General features: G+C 40.9%; 1 protein-coding gene across 2 annotated transcripts in view; it reads right to left on the bottom strand.

Annotated features, from left to right (window-relative positions):
* The window catches only part of LOC123639885 (protein O-mannosyl-transferase TMTC1), a 255,121-nt gene that overhangs the window by 30,628 nt on the left and 205,832 nt on the right, over window positions 1-18,661 (bottom strand). For both annotated transcript variants that reach the window (XM_045554096.1, XM_045554097.1), the window contains exon 12: window positions 14,817-14,960. In XM_045554096.1, the coding sequence (XP_045410052.1) occupies window positions 14,817-14,960 (144 nt within the window). The remainder of the gene's footprint in view (window positions 1-14,816; window positions 14,961-18,661) is intronic.

Below are 18,661 nucleotides of genomic sequence, written 5' to 3'. Positions count from 1 at the left end.
GAGTCAAGGAGCCCTAAATGGCGACCAATAGTTCAGAATCCACTCAGCTGCCATTAGGGCCATGGAAAAGGGGGATCTGCATTTTGTGGGGTGACTGCTAAGGGTGCATATTTAGGCCAGAAAAAAACAGGAGCAATTCTGAACTGCTTTCTCAGCCAAGCCAGAAAAGCTTCTTAGAAAAGAAAGGTTTAAGCAGTTATTTCCGTGTAAGAAGGGGGTGGGCATAAGAAGAGAGGCAGACAATTTCAAATAGACATTCTAGAATTTCTTAATAATGAGAAGTACCCGTGTACTCTAACTATGCAGATCACCCCTGGGCCAGCACTGGACTGTGTTAAAACTTCCTAATGCATTCATTTTGGCTCTGTCATAAGTAATTTGGAGAAATCAGGTGCCCATCATTTATGTAAGCCTCATGTATGTATTAGGTCATTAAATATGAAATGTCTGATTTCGAATCAAAAGTTTAGTTGATTATATGTCAAACAAGAAGCAGTACAATTAATCAAAGCATGTGCCTAAACTATCTACACAGTTTCATCATCTTAATGGTAGCTTGTTTATGCCAGCAGCGAAGAAGCCTAGAGAGCCAGTGGCGATGACACTGTGAAAGGAGTTTTCCACAGCTTGTTGAGAATTGAATGTTTTTCCTTGCAAGAAGTGGCCCAAAGCCCGGAAGAAGTGGTAGTAGTTGGTGCAAGGTCTGGTGAATATGGAGGATGACAGAGAGTTTCCAAGTACAGCTTCTGCAGTTTGAGCAGCATTGTTTTTGCAACATGTCGTCTTGTAAGAGGATTGGCCTGTCTCTACTGACCAATTTCAGTCACTCAATCACAAGCATCCTCATCATTTCATCCAGTTGGCTGCAGCAGATATCTGCTGTAATTGACCAGGTTTCATGAAGCTGTAGTGGATAATACCAGTGCTGGTCCACCAAACACACACCATTAGCATTTTTGGATGAGTATTCAGTTTTGGACAGTATTTGGCTCTTCATCTTTATCCAACCATTGTGCCGAGTGCTTCCAATTGTCAAAAAGAATCGATTTTTCATCACACGTAACAATACGGTGTAGAAATGGTTCACCTTTATGTTATGACAGGAAAGAAAGGCAAACTTCCAAACGATTCTGACGCTTGTTTAATTCACGCAGTATTCATGTACCCAGCTTCTTTACCTTGCCCATTTGTTTCCAATGGTCCAGTACTGTTGGAATAGTAATGTCAAACCTTGCTGCTAATTCACACGTAGGTTGAGATGGATTCACTTCCACTACAGCTTTCAGCTCATCATTATCCACCTTGGTCTCAGGTCACTCACGTGGCTCATTTTCAAGATTAAAATCACCAGAACAGAACTTCTCAAACCATTGACATATTGTGTATTCATTAGCCACATCCTTCCCAAACATTTCGTTGATATTTCAAGTTGTCTGCAGTGCATTGGTTCCACAACAGAATTCATATTAAAAAATAACACGCATTTTTGACTTATCCATGCTTTCACAAAAATTACTCTAAAAAAAAAAAATTTGAAAGACAATCACAAGCCAAACCGTACATTTGAAAGACTGAGGATGTACCTTCACAATAAAAATAAAAGGGGAAGCGTCAAAATGAAATGTCAGAGATAGCAACTGTCAAACTTAGTACTTAAGGAAATCGGACATTTCGTACTTAATAACCTAATGGAATTATCCTGTTAGCCTTTATTGAACCTGAATTGACAGGTCAATTCAAAAGTGAAAAAATATTAAAATAACCCTTTGCTCTGAGCCGACCAAGTCCACAGGTTGTCTCTCTGAATGCTATAGAAAAGACCTGTGTTATCAGCCCATAACTGATGAACAAACAGAAAAAATCAAACACCAGTACGTACCCTGTCCAATCAGCCATAGACACACTTTGAGTTGGGCGTCACAGAAAGGAACACTCTGAATCCCTTTGGGAACTCCTGTGACACTAAGGACACTAAGGACTCTCAGAGCTTTTGTCAGGGGCTTCAGCTGGCACTGATGGGGCTCCCTGGGATCCCTGGTTAGGTAAGAAATGCAGGTAAGAGTAAAACTGCTCCAGAATTAGGCAATATTATTGCCCCTCATCACCCAGAATTTCCTTATCTGCTAAATACAGTCACTGGCTGGTGACTGATAATGCTATTTGACCTAAAATATTTTGTCTTCACTTTTCCCTTAGGGAAAAATACTTCTGAAATTACACTGCTTAAAACTCCTCAGTTTGATAAAATGCAGAATCCCAGGACTTATTCGGTAGGTCACCACGATGCACCAGACTCTAGGGCGATTCGGCTGAGGGTGGCCTTTAGCCCATGCTTTAAGAAACTCTGGTGTGCACTGTCTGGGGGATGGACATGCTTGTAGCTCTGACTCAGGTGGGGCAAAGACAATATATGTAACCTAAACATTTGTACCCCCGGCATATTCTGAAATAAAAAAAAAAGAAAGAAAGAAAAAAAAAGAAAGAAACTCTGTCCTGGTTTCCACATTGGATTTACGTTAGCCTCCCCAGACAGGCAGCCAATGGAACAGGATGCCGAAATCTAACAGAAGGAGAAAGACTTCCCTGGGACAATCTGAGCCAAAGAGAAAGATGGCACTGGCTGGTTAACTTGGCCCACCAGAGACACTTCTGGATGCCAGATAATGTGGGGAGACCAGAGGGGGCGGGTAGCGTGTGACACTGGGAAGTACTTCGATGGGAAGAGGCAGTTTTCTCTCTCATGGGAGCTCTACTGCGAACGTCCTCCACTGGGGTCCACGTCCCGGCTCCTGTGTTATCCATATAAGCATCGCAACATAAATAAAAATCTCCTAATATTTTGCAGCAAAACTCTACTCTCTTAAGTTTCCCTCAGGAACTTACAAAAGGCTAGAATGCCTGAGAATGGGTTCCTGGGACCAGTAACATCTTCATCATTGATTTCATGAGAGAAACATTAAGCAGAAATTAGATCTTGTTCAAAATGTACAAATTCTGCCACTAAACACTTGTAGTTTCACGGGGAATTTTGGTTCTACAGCAGCGGGACCGTTTTTCCTGCGTGTTAAGTAAAAGCATTCGCACCATCTCACGCTCCTGGCTCTGTCTCAGTGACAGATATTTAGCAAAAGCAAATAAGGTTTCGCCACATTTTCTTTCAGTAATTAAGGACTGGTTAGGTTTGTCAATTTAGAAAACTTTCTGGATTCCTGTCTAAAATCTTATGACACATTCATTTAAACTGAAAGCAGATGCTTGCTTTGGAAGAGTATTGACATGTGGGGGGAGAATTTAGGAAATGCCAGTAACAGAAATAAGTGGATTTGGTGATCCAGTTGGCAGCAGTCACACTTCCCATTAACCACAGTGTGAACTTGGAATGCTATGCAGCCCTCCTAATTACTACTTCTTTGTTGAGGTGTTTGTTGTTGTTGGATCTAAAAATGATGCCTCTCACAAATGACAAAGATCATGATTTGCTTTTTGAGGGAGGAAAGAGACAGATTTTACCAGCTTTTCTAAAAAACTGAATTGTGAAAGTCAAATTGTAAACATCTGGCTGAGACGATCATCCCAGAGCACACATTTTTCTATGGCTCTGCTATCTTTCCTATATGGAAAGAAAAGAAAATTGGATTATAGTCTGTAGCTTCCTTCCTTTAGGTTCAAGTTTACTGAACACATCTGGGCAATGCAATGGAAATATGGCATCTAGTTTACTGGGGTCATCCTAATTTTTCTGTTTGACTTTTTATAGGAACCACATACACAACTGTCTGGAGGATACAGATTCATATTATGTGGTGGTAAAGAATATATATTTTTTTCAACTCAAAATCATACTCATAGGTAAAATTCATAGAGTAGTCCACTTGTCCTCCACCCCCTCCAATCTTACCCCCAGCTAGAAACTGAGGAATAGAAAGATGGAAAGTTCTGCCCTTGTCTAGACACAGAGCAGCAGAAGGGGAGATGCAGCTCACATAAAGACCGTGCACAGGGGCTGGGACCCAGTAGGTCCCAAGAAATGTTAGTCTTCAAGCCCTCTCCTTCACTCCTTTGCAACGGCTCTAGATGTCTTCATCACAGCTCGGTGAGGTCACCACCCTGCACCCAGCAGGTCACCTGCCCCACCATCCTTGCTCCTGCACGTGCCCAGCCAGCTCTGTGCCCCGAGTGCCTGAGGCAGGCTGGGGGAAACTAGTCCCAGGCCAGCAGTCACTTCAAAGTGCATGCATATATAAATGCTAAGTCCCTTCAGGATTGAGGGAAAATATAAAACAATGCTCCCAGGTTGGAACCTGGAAGAGAAGGCAGCTGAGAATGCCGTGATCTAGCCAGAGTTCATTTACCCCATAGCTAAAGGGACGCTTTCATGATGCAGTTTAATGCACACCCTGGTTTTAGGCTCAGGCTGATGGCTGTTTACATCCAGCTCTGCCCCTCACCAGCTGAATGATGGGTTTGATGCTTCACGGCTAGGAGCCTCAGTAGCCAAAGTGAAATGCACTTATTAACCTCTGCCTCTCTGGGCTCCTGTAAGGGTGGAATAAATGAACACGGGTGGCGTGTGCACAGGGCGATGCAATAAATGTTAGCTCCACTTGCTCCTTCCCTACTCTCCAGCCAGATTTCCCACTGGAATTGCCCCAGGAAGCCTCAGTGATGGATTTCTCAGCATAGGCAGGATGCTGTTCCAATGCAAGTACTGCCTTTGGAGACAAAGGGGACTTTCAAGTTCTTCTCTGGTTTCTTTTATTTACATTTCAGTTAAGAGAGTAAAAACCTATAGTCATAGTTAAAACCACAGATTTTTGCAACTAGAGAGCTCTACAGGATCATCTCTTGTCTCAGGAAGGTTGAAACTGTCTACAGCTGTTCAACTGCAGGGTAGAAAATGCATTATCTACTTCTGACTCATTATTAGCTTTATACCAAGAACGCAAGCTTCAAATTGGAAGAAAATACATCCCTAGGCTAATAATAATAATATTTAATAGCTAAAACCTACTTCATATTCAGTGTGTAGTAGGTCCTATCTTAAGGACTTAACATGTATTCTTATATTGAGAACTCTTGAAAGACACAGTTACTAGCATTGCTTCCACTTTATACACGAGCAGTTGGAGGCACTGCAAGGTAAAACCGTTTTCCCGAGGTCACACACTAATACGTGGTACAGCTGAGCTTCAAACTACGCTTCCCAGCTGCTAGACCTGAGGAGAGCGCACAGGGGACAGTGTGGCAGCAGCATGAAAGCACTGGCTTTGGAGTGTGCACTTTGCAGCTTCCTGGCACAGGACCTTCTCCTAGCCGGACCCCCTATCTATCACAGGGGAGTGAGGGGGTCTGACCTCTGACCACCCGGAGTGGACAGGCTCATGAGACACGAGGAATTGCTGTGCCAACTGCCCTTCAAGTGTCAGTTACTGTTGTTCCTTTCACTTGAAGGAGGAGGTGGCTGGAAGGGTGAGTGCAGAGAGCCCTGCAATGCTGCCCGGCAGACAAGTGGCACAGCATGAAAGTCCCAGGCAGGGAGACCAGGCTCTGCTCGAGGAAGGTGCAACTGGAGGGGAGGCTGGCAGAACTGGTGAGGAGACACCAAGCAGGGAAGGAGACTTGCAGGCCAGCTTTGCCTCCCCAGGCTGCTTCCTGGGACAGACCTTGGGGGCCACAGGCTGTGGTGGGCCAGGGTAACACGGAAAACATGCGTATGCCTCTTTCTGTCCCTTCTGTTTTTGTTCCTGGCCTACATAGAGCATTTTTAGATTTGACTGCCTTTTGGTCATCTCTAACAACCTATATACCAAATTTAGCTTCTGTGTCTGGGCAAAGTTGATTTCCTACTGAGTTTAAGATAAAAAGTTGAGATGCTTGGCACCCTAAAGTAAGACAATGTGTGCACACAGAAAGTTCTAATGATTATACACATTTCTATTATATTTTCACTGAACTGAAGTCCCAGCTACTCGGGAGGCTGAGGTGGGAGAATCACTTGGGCCCAGGAATTCAAGGCTGTAGTGCACTATGATCATGTCTGTGAATAGCCACTGCACTCTAGCTTGGGCAACATAGTGAGACCCCCATGTCTAAAAAAAAATTATTCCTCTTGCACCTATACGTCGAATCAGTCCAGTTCATTCCCCAGCACAGGAACCGAAGGGAACCAGACTGCAAATGAATCCAGGAAAGCTTATATGGGTGAAGGGGTTGGGAAAATACTAGTTCAGGGGAAACTACTGAAGACTCTTACACTTTACAAAACAGTCTGGCCCCTTAATTATTTCCTTTTAGAAATATTTATGGTAGGAAAGAAAATGATGACATTCCAATTCCTTCAAGAGAATGTAAACAAAACCAGGGATTCCTCAAACATTGCTCCCACCCATAGCACTTCCTGGGCAGGTCTGTCCCCTGGCCTCAGCAGTGTTTATTGTAGCCATCATAGCAAAAGGAAAGACTGAGGAAAGGGTACTTTCCTTGCAAACCACACCATAGATTTCAAACAACTCAAGCTCAACTCATTAGTAATCACAGTATGAATGAGTAGAGTTGTGTTGGGGGAGAGATACTCACAAAAATATTTTAACAATTAGCAATCTGTTTATACACAAATAACTGCCAAATCTTGGGGCAGTAGGTAAACATTGTCATCATTTCCTGGATAATTCAGTTTTGGACAGATACTGACTATAAGATGATAAAGTAGAAATGAAACCATATTTTAAAAGAACTAGAAAAGTTCTCAATTTAAAATCTCAGTAACATCCTCTCAAAGGTAGTTTGGCAGGTTAGTATTTCTCATGCACTGACAAGTGGTCAGTCTGGCTGGGATAGGGGTTCACACCGTTTGGGAGCAGTGGAAAATGAGGAGGAAAGTGGCAAGATTATGGAAAGTTCTGAATGCTAAGATGTGTGGACGCTACAGGTGTATACAATTTTATGAATTTCTCAGGTGGCCCTCAATTTATAGGGACAGTGGAAGAAGACTAGATGTTGGATCTAGAAAAGTACAATGATGGCCTATGATATAAGCAATGGAATAGCTTCAAAAGCAGGTGGAGGTCAATGGTATCATACAATTCATTTCAGAGAAATGCAGGGACTAAGAGCTCAGAGAGTAGCTGTCTGAAGTAGAGGGCTGTATGACAGGTGGTGTGGAAAGGAGAAACACCAGGTGCTAATCACTCTTCTTGCCAATTTGATCAAAAGGAAGGAGTTAGGCAGGAGAAACAACTTGAAGGAGTGGCTCAAGAGAGAAAGATTCCCCAGGGGAGCCTGGGGTATGCTGAAGTTGTGGAATGAGGAGAATTTGAAGACCTAAGAGAGAGAAATAGAACCAAGACCACATGTGGATTTTACACTAATGACTACTAATGGCTAAAATAAAAAAGACTAAGGACACCAAATGTTAACAAGGATGCAGAACAAATGGATCTCTTGCCATTGGTGATGGAGTGAAAAATGGTACAATTCGGAGAACTGTTTGGTAGCTTCTTAAAACATTAAGGAAACATTTACTCACAATTCTATTCCTATATATTTATCCAAGAAAAACGAATATACAAAGACTGGAACATAAATATTCACAACAGCCTTATTCATAATAACCCAAACCTGTAAACAAACCAAGTATCCACCCACAGGAAAATGAATAAACAAATTATGGCATATTAATATGATGAAATACTACTTAGCAATAAAAAAATGCAGTATGTAACAAAATAGATAAGACTCAAAAAATTATGCAAAATGAAAATATCCAGATGCCAAAAAAGTACATATTAAATGGTCACCTTTAAATGAAGTTCTAAGCCAAACTAATTTATGGTGAAAATTCAGAATAGTGATTGCCTCATGGGAGGTGGACATTTACTGAAAACAGGTATGAGGGGCTCTTTCTGGGGTGATGGAAATTCTCCGTTATTTGGGGGGTAATTACAAGGGTGTATAAAATTGTCAAGACACTGCACTGAGCACTTAAGATTTGTGCATTTTATCTCATGTTAGTTATGCCTCAATTGAAAAAACACAAACACAGGTATAAACACTGGCTTCATTAAGTAGGCAAGATAATTCTTCCTCCCATTGGAGAGGTAAAGAAGGGGGAGTCTGTAGGAAATTTTGAGGTAGGAAGAAGGGAAGCTGCAATAATTCACCTTGAATGACTTGAATGTCCTTAGTAAAAGTAAGGGATGATGTCATCTTCTGGGTGTGTGTACAGGGCACTGAGGAGGGGCACAAAGGATTCATGCATTAGGGTAACAGGAGATAGTATAAAAGACATTCTATAAAAAAGACACCAGCACTAGAATGTTTATAGCAGCACAATTCACAATTGCAAAAATGTGGAAACAACCCAAGTGCCCATCAATTCATGAGTGGATTAATAAAATGTGGTGTGTGTGTATATATATATATCATGGAGTTCTATTCAGCCACAAAAAAGTATGGTAATCTAGCACCTCTTGTACTATCCTGGATTGAGCTGGAGCCCATTCTACTAAGTGAAGTATCATAAGAATGGAAAAACAAGCACCACATGTAATCACCATCAAATTGGTATTAATTGATCAACGCTTAATGTACACATATAGTAACATTCATCGGGTGTCAGGCAGCTGGGAGGGGGAGGAGGGGATGGGTATATTCATACTTAATGGGTACAGTGCGCATCCTCTGGCAGATGGACACGCTTGAAGCTCTGACTTGGGTGGGGCAAAGGCAATATATGTAACCTAAACATTTGTACCCTCATAATATGCTAAAATAAAAAAGAATAAATAAGTAAAACCACAAGGGATAAATCTTTAACAGCTCTTACCCCTGATCCTGATTTGTTTGTTTTCTCCATGATGCTCTCTTCAGAGTTTTGTTAGGACCCCATTCAACACCGATTTGTGTTTTTTTCCTCCAGCACTTGATAGGTTGGACGAAGGTCTAGGCTAGGACATGCATTCTCCACAGAAGGGAAAACTGCTTTTTGGGGTGGTGTTGGTGACAAATAATCTTGGTCATTATGATGGTTTGTGGTCTCCTAAAGCTCAACTCCCCCTAATAAATCTTATTCTTGAGTATTTAATTGGGGGACCAGACATTTAGACAAAATATCTAAAAAGTGTCCTTGTGGGGTGGGGGTAATAATGAAGAAAGCAAAAGCTGAGAAATACTGGTCCAGGGAAAGCAAAATACAGGCAGTGGGGTACCTTGGGTTGGCCTGGTCAGGCAGGTAAATGATGGTAGAGGTGTGGAAGAGTCCAAGTTGATGTCACATGCATTACTGAAATGTATCAGATACATCCAAGATGGGATTATACATTATGAATGCAAAAATCACAAAGAACAGAGTCTAAGACTGGCCAAGAGCATGGCCGGCAGGGTCAATTACTAAGATCTTAAAAGAAGATAACTGAGCACGGAAAAGAATGAGGAGATGAAAGGTCAAAATCACGACCCCTTCAAAGGGTCAGTGGGGGTGAGAGAGTCAGGGAAAGGGGATGGTGGGCAGAAGTAAGAGGTCAAGGTCAGAAACTTGAGAGACGGAAGTGATGACGATGGAGAGCTGGAGAGAGACAAGCATGAGCTGGACAAAGATGAGGGGGAGAAAGTGCAATGGGCTTGGGCTAGAGATAAGTAAAGGTGGAAAGAATCTGGCTACGAAAATGTTGCCGTGGGGCTGGCGGAGGTGAGGAGTAAGATTTCACTGTAGAAGGAGCATGTGGAACTTGCCCACCCAAAGGTGGTACATTAACATTGTAAGAAGGACCCCAGAAGCTTTATCTATGGGACTGGCATTGTGTGCTCTCTGGGGCTTCAGCTGAGAAGAAGAGAAGGAGAGAACTGCTATCATGAATGCATAAACTTCCTTTTTATAAAGTAAAATGCTGTGAGGCTAGTGCTAAAGCTATGGAGAAATATATTCCTGACATTAAAATTTATTTTAAAGGTAATGGTAGTTTGAATGGTTATCCCCTCCAAATCTCACGTTGAAATTTGATCCCCAAAGTTAGCGGGGTGCCTAACAGGAGATGTGTTGACCGGCTCATGAATGGCTTGGTGCCATCCCCTTGGTAATGAGTTCTTGCTCTGTTAGTTCCTGGGAGAGCTGGTTGTTAAAAGGAGCCTGTCACCTCCTTCCCTTTCTCTCGTTTCCTCTCCCTCACCACGTGACCTCTGCACACACCAGCTCCTCTTCACCTTCTGCAACGAGTGGAAGCTGTCCGAGGCTCTCACCAGGTGCCCAATCTTGAACTTTTCCAGACCTCAGGATCATGAGCCAAATAAACCTCTTTTCTTTACAAATCACCCAGTCTCAGGCATTCCTTTACGGCAACGCAGATGGACGGACACCCTTCTTTCTGGGTCCTATTATTCTCTAGAAATTCAATTTTCTCAAGAATCAGACTAAAGAAAACCAAATGTATGCTGTTATCAAATTCATCTTCCATATAGTTCAGTTATTGGACATTCTATTACATTTTCCTCTGAGTTTTGATTATAAGATTTATCGTGACACCCATATAGCACTCATATCCTATAATGTGAATCGAATGTAGTTTTGGCAGTGAAGGAGGTATGACATGATTCTTTATGAAGTTCTTTTCATATTCCATTTTAGTAACAAACACCAGCAGCTATTTTAACCAAGGCATTCACAGAAATATTTTCCCATACCCTGAATTTAAATATTCTATTACATTCTCTTGCGCCATCAGGGACTTCCACTGTGTTATCCATAAAAAGTTTATGCTAATCTTGCCTATTTTCTTTCTCTCTCTCTCTCTCTCTCTTTTTTTTTTTTTTAATATTTCAGGTTCAAAGCAAAGCCAACAATAATTAATATAAATTAAGAAAGCTGTTCCTTATCAACCTCTCACATTGTAAATATGCTGCACAGAATCACAGGAGATTAGCTTCAAAGTCCAGTGAAATGGTCACGAAAGAGGACAAATATATTTGGAGAACACTCAGTAAAGTCAACTGCTATGAATGTGTCTAAAGCTGTCGGCCGTGTAACTCCAAGAATTCAAATGAGTTGCTATAAGATTGCGTGAATGCTCTGACAGAGTCACATCTTATTTAGAGCCTGTGGCCTGGACAAAGACTCTATTTCTCTCAAGGTTATTAATAAACATCTGTGCTGTCCCATGTAGTAGCCACTAATCACACGTGGCTATTGAGCACTTGACATACGGCTGGTCTGAGATGTGCTGTGCATGTAAAGCACACACTGGATTCCAAAGAGTTAGTTTTTTTTTTTAAAAAAAGAATGTATCCCATCTTATTAATATTTTTCATTTTTTACATGTTAAATTTTAAAAATTAAGTTTTAATATTAAATCCATATTAAAATAATAATTTGGATATATTGGGGTTAAATAAAATCTATTATTAAAATTACTTGCACTGTTTTATGTTTTAGCATATGGCTACCTAAAAAATTTAAATTACATGTATGGCTGTCACATTTCTGTTGGGCAGTGTGGCTCCAGGCTGTGGCCTAGTTAACTGTGATAATTTGAAAGTTAACTCGATAGAGAAATAGGGTGTAAATCTTAAATAAATAGTGAAACAGATCAAGTCAAACCAAATTTAAAATATTCTTGTCCTCTTCTTGCTTTCGTCCCATTGCTACTGGCTCAGAAATGTATTACGGTAAGTAGAAGTAAAGCTCAGAGGTATCTAAATGTAGATTAGCCCTGCTGCTTTCGGGGGTCACCTTGCTCTGTCACTTAGCTATGCAACCTCAGGGTGATATAAACCAACTTTACTGTTTCTTAAGAAAGACAGTTAGGATGGATGGCCCTTTCTCCCAACAGGCTGTCACATGCCATTAAATAGTTTACTATTACGTAGTTTTTGGCCTGGAGAGCCATTTGGGCAGCACGGGTATGGAAAACGAACAGGACAAGGAGTCCAAGGGCAGGGGTTCAATCCTGGGTCTGCCACAGCCCAGGCCAAGGTCAGATGAAACCACTGAATCTGGTTTTCCTTACCTGTAAAATGGGGAAGAGGATGGTAATACTTCTCACAATAGATTGTTTTAAGGATTAAAAAATGAATATTTTAAAAAGTAAAATGGAAAGTATCACACACATGTTAGCTGTTATCGTTATTTTAATCACCAGACTCTAAGATTGACCTCCGCTGAGACACAGCCACTCTGCTCTGTGTGTTCTGGGAAGGAGCAGAAGGCAAACAAGGAGGACTCTGTCCACGGCACCTGACTGCTCAGGACCTTGCCTTCTCCTCCTTCCTATTCACTATGAAGACTTATTGGAAGGGTGTCATTAAAATAAGGTACTAGGAAGACAGCAAAATCTTATACAAACATAAGGCATTGTTGCTGATTTGGATAATCATCAAGAATTGATTTTTACTGAAAGAGAGAGAAAAAATCCCATGTTGGTTACCCAGTAACTCCTCTTACTATGAAAAATAGTCAGTGCCAAGTTCCAAAACATACTTTCTTGTATTTTTAACTCACACATACTAATTCAAGATGTTAGTGGTGATAAGGTGTGAAGCGAAAAAGGAAGGCTAGAGTATCCCTCTTTTGCTCAGGTCTTGGCAAGATGACACAAAAGAATATCTTCCCTTATTTTCAAGTAGAGCTGCATTCAGCATAATATTATGATCACAACTGCAGAATAGCATTCTTAACAATAAATGTTATTTTGTAGCTAAGCCATTATATTTGGCTTCTTTGGAAAAAATACTCATCTGTATTATTTTTGAAACTAGTATTATGTAATCCAGGTACCAAAAAACGCATTGACAGGATTTATACAGCCATAAAGTTATTTGGACTCTAAGTAGGACATATACAGATGCAACAATGACTTTAAAACATGAGTCTTGCAAACTTCATATAAAGAAATAAGTGCTCATAAAAATAATAGAGTAAAATAAAAGCAACATATCGACCTATATCTAGCTATACACAATAACTAGAACCAATTTTCCTCACATTTTGATTTATTATTTTTAAAGGGAGCTTCCTTTTACTAAAATATTTTTTTCTGGCACAGTGGCACACTTCTTCATTCTCAGTTGTTTTTCATCATTCTCAGTTTTTATTCAGTTTTACCAATGTTATCTATAATAATTTAAAAATTAAGTTTATTTAGTTTTGATTTATACTTTATTTCTTTCACTTTATTTCATTGTCCTTTCTTGGCACTTACTCATTTGTGTGTAGTGTTCCCTTAATTTTGTGTTCTAGCATATGGATAAAGTCTTTTTTTTTTTTTCTTTGAGACAGGGTCTCACTCTGTCACCCAGACAGTGGCTTCGTCATAGTTACTGTAATGTCAAACTCCTGGGGACTGAAGCGATCCTCCTGCCTCAGCCTCCCAAGTAGCTGGGACTACAGGGGTGCACCACCACACCCTGCAAATTTTGTAATTTTTTGTAGAGATAGGATCTCACTATGCTGCCTAGGCTGGTCTCAAACTCTTGGCCTCAAGCAATTCTCTCACCTCACCCTCCCAAAGTGCTGGGATTATAGGTGTTAGCCACCACACCTGGCCAATAAAGCCACTCTTAAACATAAAACTTCAGAGGTAGGATGGCACCTATCAGCTAACACTATATTAGATTGTCCTGTGATTAACTATCTCCAGGCTTTCTGTTCAAATGAGATTAAACAAAAAGATGCATTAACAAACACACACGTTAGTAAGGGGAACCAATATCTATGTGAATATGTAAAAGTCAAGGAGTAAACAGGAAAGTGAAGAAGATGCATCCTGCTGAATTACTGAGGCAGTGGAGACAATCCTGTTAGGGAAAGGATAAAAGAACAAAGTCAACCATTAGCCTTAAAGATATTGGAGAGGCAGCCAAATGTGCTCTCCAGAAGCTAAGAGATGGAAACATTCAGTAAGTACGTGGACTGTCAGCATATGACACGCGTAGATTAATACATCATTACTCTCTGATTCCAGCTATTTTCACCTTTTATTTTTATTTTTTTATGTCAATAGATGTCCATTTCTGATGTTTTTTAACCTGCTTTTTTTTTAAAGTCTAGAAGCTAAATTCTATAACCACCACCATTGTTATTACTATCACTGACAGGACCATCACCAACATGCTTAGACTTTATATTAACAAAGACACGAGATGCAAAACTACCCCTTTAGACTTCCGTAACTAATGACACTGTCAACCTTTATCAGGGGAGCAAGTGAAAAGTAAACACCAGTGATTGTGCTGAGAGTTATTCTTAAGAGCAAAAGTCATCACTACTAATTCCAAGTAAGCCCCACTTTGGTTCTTACCCATAATATTAATACAAACTGACCATGAGTTGTGGTTATACCGTTTGGTTACACCTTCAGACAACACTGCTTTTCCTGAAGTATATTATGGAATATTTGTCTTGGGAAACGCCTTACCAAAAAAATAAAAAACAAAAAAAGACGACTTTGGGAAATGCTGTATCCCATAGTCCCTCCTTGATGATTCACAAAGCATATTAGCATATTAAAGCTTCTTGCGATAAACAAACTATCCTAGCATGTCCTAAGTTTATTCGATCCTGTAACCCTTCTCCATTCCTATCCTTTTACAGACAATCTATGACCATCTGCCAGAGCTAGTATTTCCAGAAAGATACTCTGGGAAAAACTCTTTTTGATTGATAAGAAATAGAATTAATTGAGATGTATATTACATGCTCCCAAAGTTTGAAAATACTAGTTACTCAGCTGTAGGAAGAGCCAACAGCAGCACAATCAAATGAATGTTGAGAAGGAAAGGGTTTCTTGAAATCACAAGGCCGCCTGCTCAAGAGTAAATGTGCCACTTACTTAAGGAGATTGCCCAGATTAAAAAGAGCCCGGTTGTGCTGTGGATGTAGCTGGAGAGCCTTCTGATAGTACATCTTTGCCTCTGCTGTGTCTCTCGTCAGCGTTCCAAGGTTGTTTAGGGCACTTGCATGGCGTGGATACAACCTGCAAAGTCAGAAACATTAAGCCGTGATGCTTCAAAAACTTTTAAGTCGGGCACAATATGCTTGTTCTTTGCCCCCTGCCCAGGTATGCCAGAACCAAAATGAAACACTGAATTCTTCCTTTACTTGTTTGTGTCAAATCTTACTGGTCAACTATTTTTGCAGCTGAAGGTATAGAAATATGGCAGGGAAACATATATTTGCCATTTACTGGTATAAATAATAACTCTCTATGGCGTACAACGTATACTACTCTGCTGATGGATACACCAAAGCCCAGACTCCACCACTATACAATATATACATGTAATGGAATTCAATTTGTACCCCCTAAAGCCATTAAAATTAAAAAAAAAAGATCCTCAAATAGTGTAAGAATAAATAGTATGCAAACCTACCAGGGTTAAATAAATTTTTGTCTTTTGGAGCCTAGGATTACATTCAACTTCTTGTGATAGGAAATCCTCTTCGCCTAGGTGCTGAGTTTCTAGCCTGGCAGGGCTGCTGACCAGCCTGCACAGGGCCCACTATTTACCAGATGCTGGGAGATCATTTGGTGAGGGGTCTTCAAAACATCTTTGGATTAGAGCATTACTTAATAGTATAACTGAAAAAGGATGATGCATGATGTCTCCCCATAAAAATAAACTGTTTTTTGTTTGTTTGTTTGTTTGTTTGTTTGTTTTAACAGAGTCTCGCTCTGTCGCTCTGGCTAGGGTGCAGTGGAGTCATCACAGCTCACTGCAACCTCAAATTCCTGGGCTCACGTGATTCTCCTGCCTTAGCCTCCTAAGTGGTTGGGACTATAGGCATGTGCCAGCATGCTCAGCTAATTTTTCTATTTTTTGTAGAGACGGGGTCTCACTCTTGCAAGGCTGGTCTTGAACTCCTGGCCTCAAGCAATCCTTCTGCCTCGGCCTCCCTGTGAGAGTGCCAGGATACAAGCATGAGCCACCATGCTCATAAAATAAACTTTATCTCTAAAATGCCTCTTCATCCCAAATCTCTTTTTTCTATTTTATCTCATTTCCCAGCTTCTACTGCAATTTGGTTCCAACTGCCCTGATATAGTTCTCAGACTGAAAATCTTGAGAACCTGCAATACTTAGAAATGAAAAATTAAATAATGCACATTGAAGTGCAAGACAGCATTCCCCATGTCCAAGAGCAAATGATGGGGTGTACATCAGTAAACCAAATTTATGCTGATTGAGGTAGGAAAGGAATTAATTTCCTTAACTCAAAACCGTAAAGAAGCCAAATCAGCACAGCTACATAACTGAGTTGTTTCTGATACATTCAGAGTGGACACTTTAGCAGTCTAATAGGTTTGCTCCATCTCTGTCACCCAGAGTACGTTTAAATAAGCCCGTGGAGCTGGTTTTTAATGTAGAAATGCCAAGATAATGCCCAAGTAATAAAAACAGGATCTGCGCTTGTCAAGTCTCTTGACAATCAAATGCTATGCTTGCCCACTGTTCTGCGCACCTCCTAAGATCAAGGGACAGAAAGGGTTCCCATTAAAAGAAGGACAAGGAAGACAAGCTGCACAGCTTTTTTGACTTTTGCTCAACCCAGAGTTCCTTAAGTTTATTTGACCCTTCCTTACTTCCTTACAGAATAGCTATGAACATTCCTTAGAACTAGTATTTCTTGAAAGACACTTTGTAATGCGCCTCTTGACTGACAAGGGGTAGAATCAATTAAAATGGATATTACATCCTCCCAAAGCCGGAAAGCCCTAATTATTCACAGCAGCTTTGGAGGCTGTCGGGAGAGATATATTTAGAGCCAGCACAGGAGCTGTGGTTTGCTACTCTCTGATCACCTTTAATTAGCAAAGACAACTTTAGGGTCCCCAGTGCTAGTCCTTTCACACCCAACCTCACAGTTCCTGGGAGATAAGTGCTTGGCAGAGGATATGAGAGCAGCGATGAGAGGCAAAAAATGTTTATGTACCTGTCCGTTTGATAAGGAAAAGCCTCATCTATTACTTGGCAAAGCAGCACCTGAGACCCCCACCCCTCACGGAAGACCCGCATCAGCATAATACTAACCTAACACCTGGCCCATCAACTAATCTATTACCTGGAGCATCAGCATAACACTAAACCTATTACCTGGTGCATCAACTGCCCTATTACCTGGTGCATCAACATAATACTAACCTATTACCTGGCACATCAACTAACCTATTACCTGGCAGGCATCAGTCATCTGAGATCCCACTCCTCGGATCACCCCAACTTAATAAAAATTGGGTAGACGGGGCTCAGAATTTGGTGGCGAGACCCCTCTGGGCCCGAGGGTGAATAAACCTTGATTCTCCGACTCTCCGTGTGCCGCTCGGTTTGTCCTGGGGACCACCCGCTGTAACACTGGCTGTAACACGTTCACTCCATGCCCAGGAAAACGTCCTGGGCTGCTTGAGTGTAAGAACTCTTTTGGAAGTGGTTGCAGGCAGAGCACATCGCAGCCAGGACTCAAATACTTCCAAAGAAGCTTTTGTTTTTGTTTTTGATGTTCAGCAAAGCATTCTGACCTCCCAAAGATTTAAGGGGTGTTTAGTGAACACGGTGAGGGCAACTTTGGGCCCCTTGTTTCCTTTATGACAAGCAGTAACAAAAAACGTATTTGTAATGTGTCCCTTCTTTTACCTCAGAAGAGGTAATTTCTTAAAACTTTCTCTTTTCCTTCTCTCTTTAGGCTTTGGAACCCACGAAATAAACACTGGAGGTGAAAACACCAAGGAAAAGAACAGCCTACATTCAATAAGACCTTCCACAGTGGGTTCGCCTATGTGAAGGTGCCTGTCTGCTCCCTCTGGTTCTCAGCTCAGCCTCACAGACTTTATAGTCACCCATGGTCTTAATGTCATTTAAACAAACAGTCATGTATTTCAAAGGTCACTGACTACAGAAGTGACTTTCTCTCTTCTTGTTTTTTTTTTCCAAGTCAGAAACAGAATACAAGTCCGCCCTGAACTCTCAAAAACATAAACAAGCAGTGTGAAGGGCAGTAAAGAGAAATAAATAGAAGCACTATGAAACAAAAGACTTTTAATATGCCTTGTCCTCTAAGAACCAGCCTGCAGCTGCAGAAACATGAAGCTCAGAAGAGGACGTCATGGCCAGTTATCACCAGGGAAGAGGCTCTATGTTACCCAAGAGTATTTAGAGCGACTTACTAATTCTGTGACCAAGCACAGTCCTCCACCTGGAAAATGTGTAGATATTGCTTATTCCTGGTAATAGCAAGGGTCTGCTACCAATGTCCTTTCTCTCACTGGGTATCTTATTAGGTTCACATACTCAAAAGCCAGCACTGCGTTATTTATGAAACCAAGTTGAATTTCATTAAAAGAATTCTTAACAAGTAGGTCAGGAAAAATATCTAAAAACATTTATATAGATGTAAATATTTTCTTAAAATATATACTCTTCTATTTACTGCAGACCTATGCAAGGACAAAATTCATTTTTTGGGTTTACTTTTTAAATAAACTTGTGTTTGAGTTAGCTAGGGTCTAATTCAGTCCTGAGGTCTGCAGGAGGGGAATCTTTTATTGGAAAGATGAATAATTTAAGAGATGTCTATGTTGCTACATCAATTGAGAGAATAAATTAAGTCCATCTTGACTTTGACTTCTGTAGGTATGTTTTACAAAAGCCTTGTTGGTGATTCCCCTCCCCATCTAAAAAA

This window comes from Lemur catta, chromosome 6 (assembly GCF_020740605.2).
Source record: "Lemur catta isolate mLemCat1 chromosome 6, mLemCat1.pri, whole genome shotgun sequence".
Classification (NCBI taxonomy): Eukaryota; Metazoa; Chordata; class Mammalia; order Primates; family Lemuridae; genus Lemur; species Lemur catta.
This window is presented reverse-complemented; position numbering and strand designations above follow the sequence as displayed.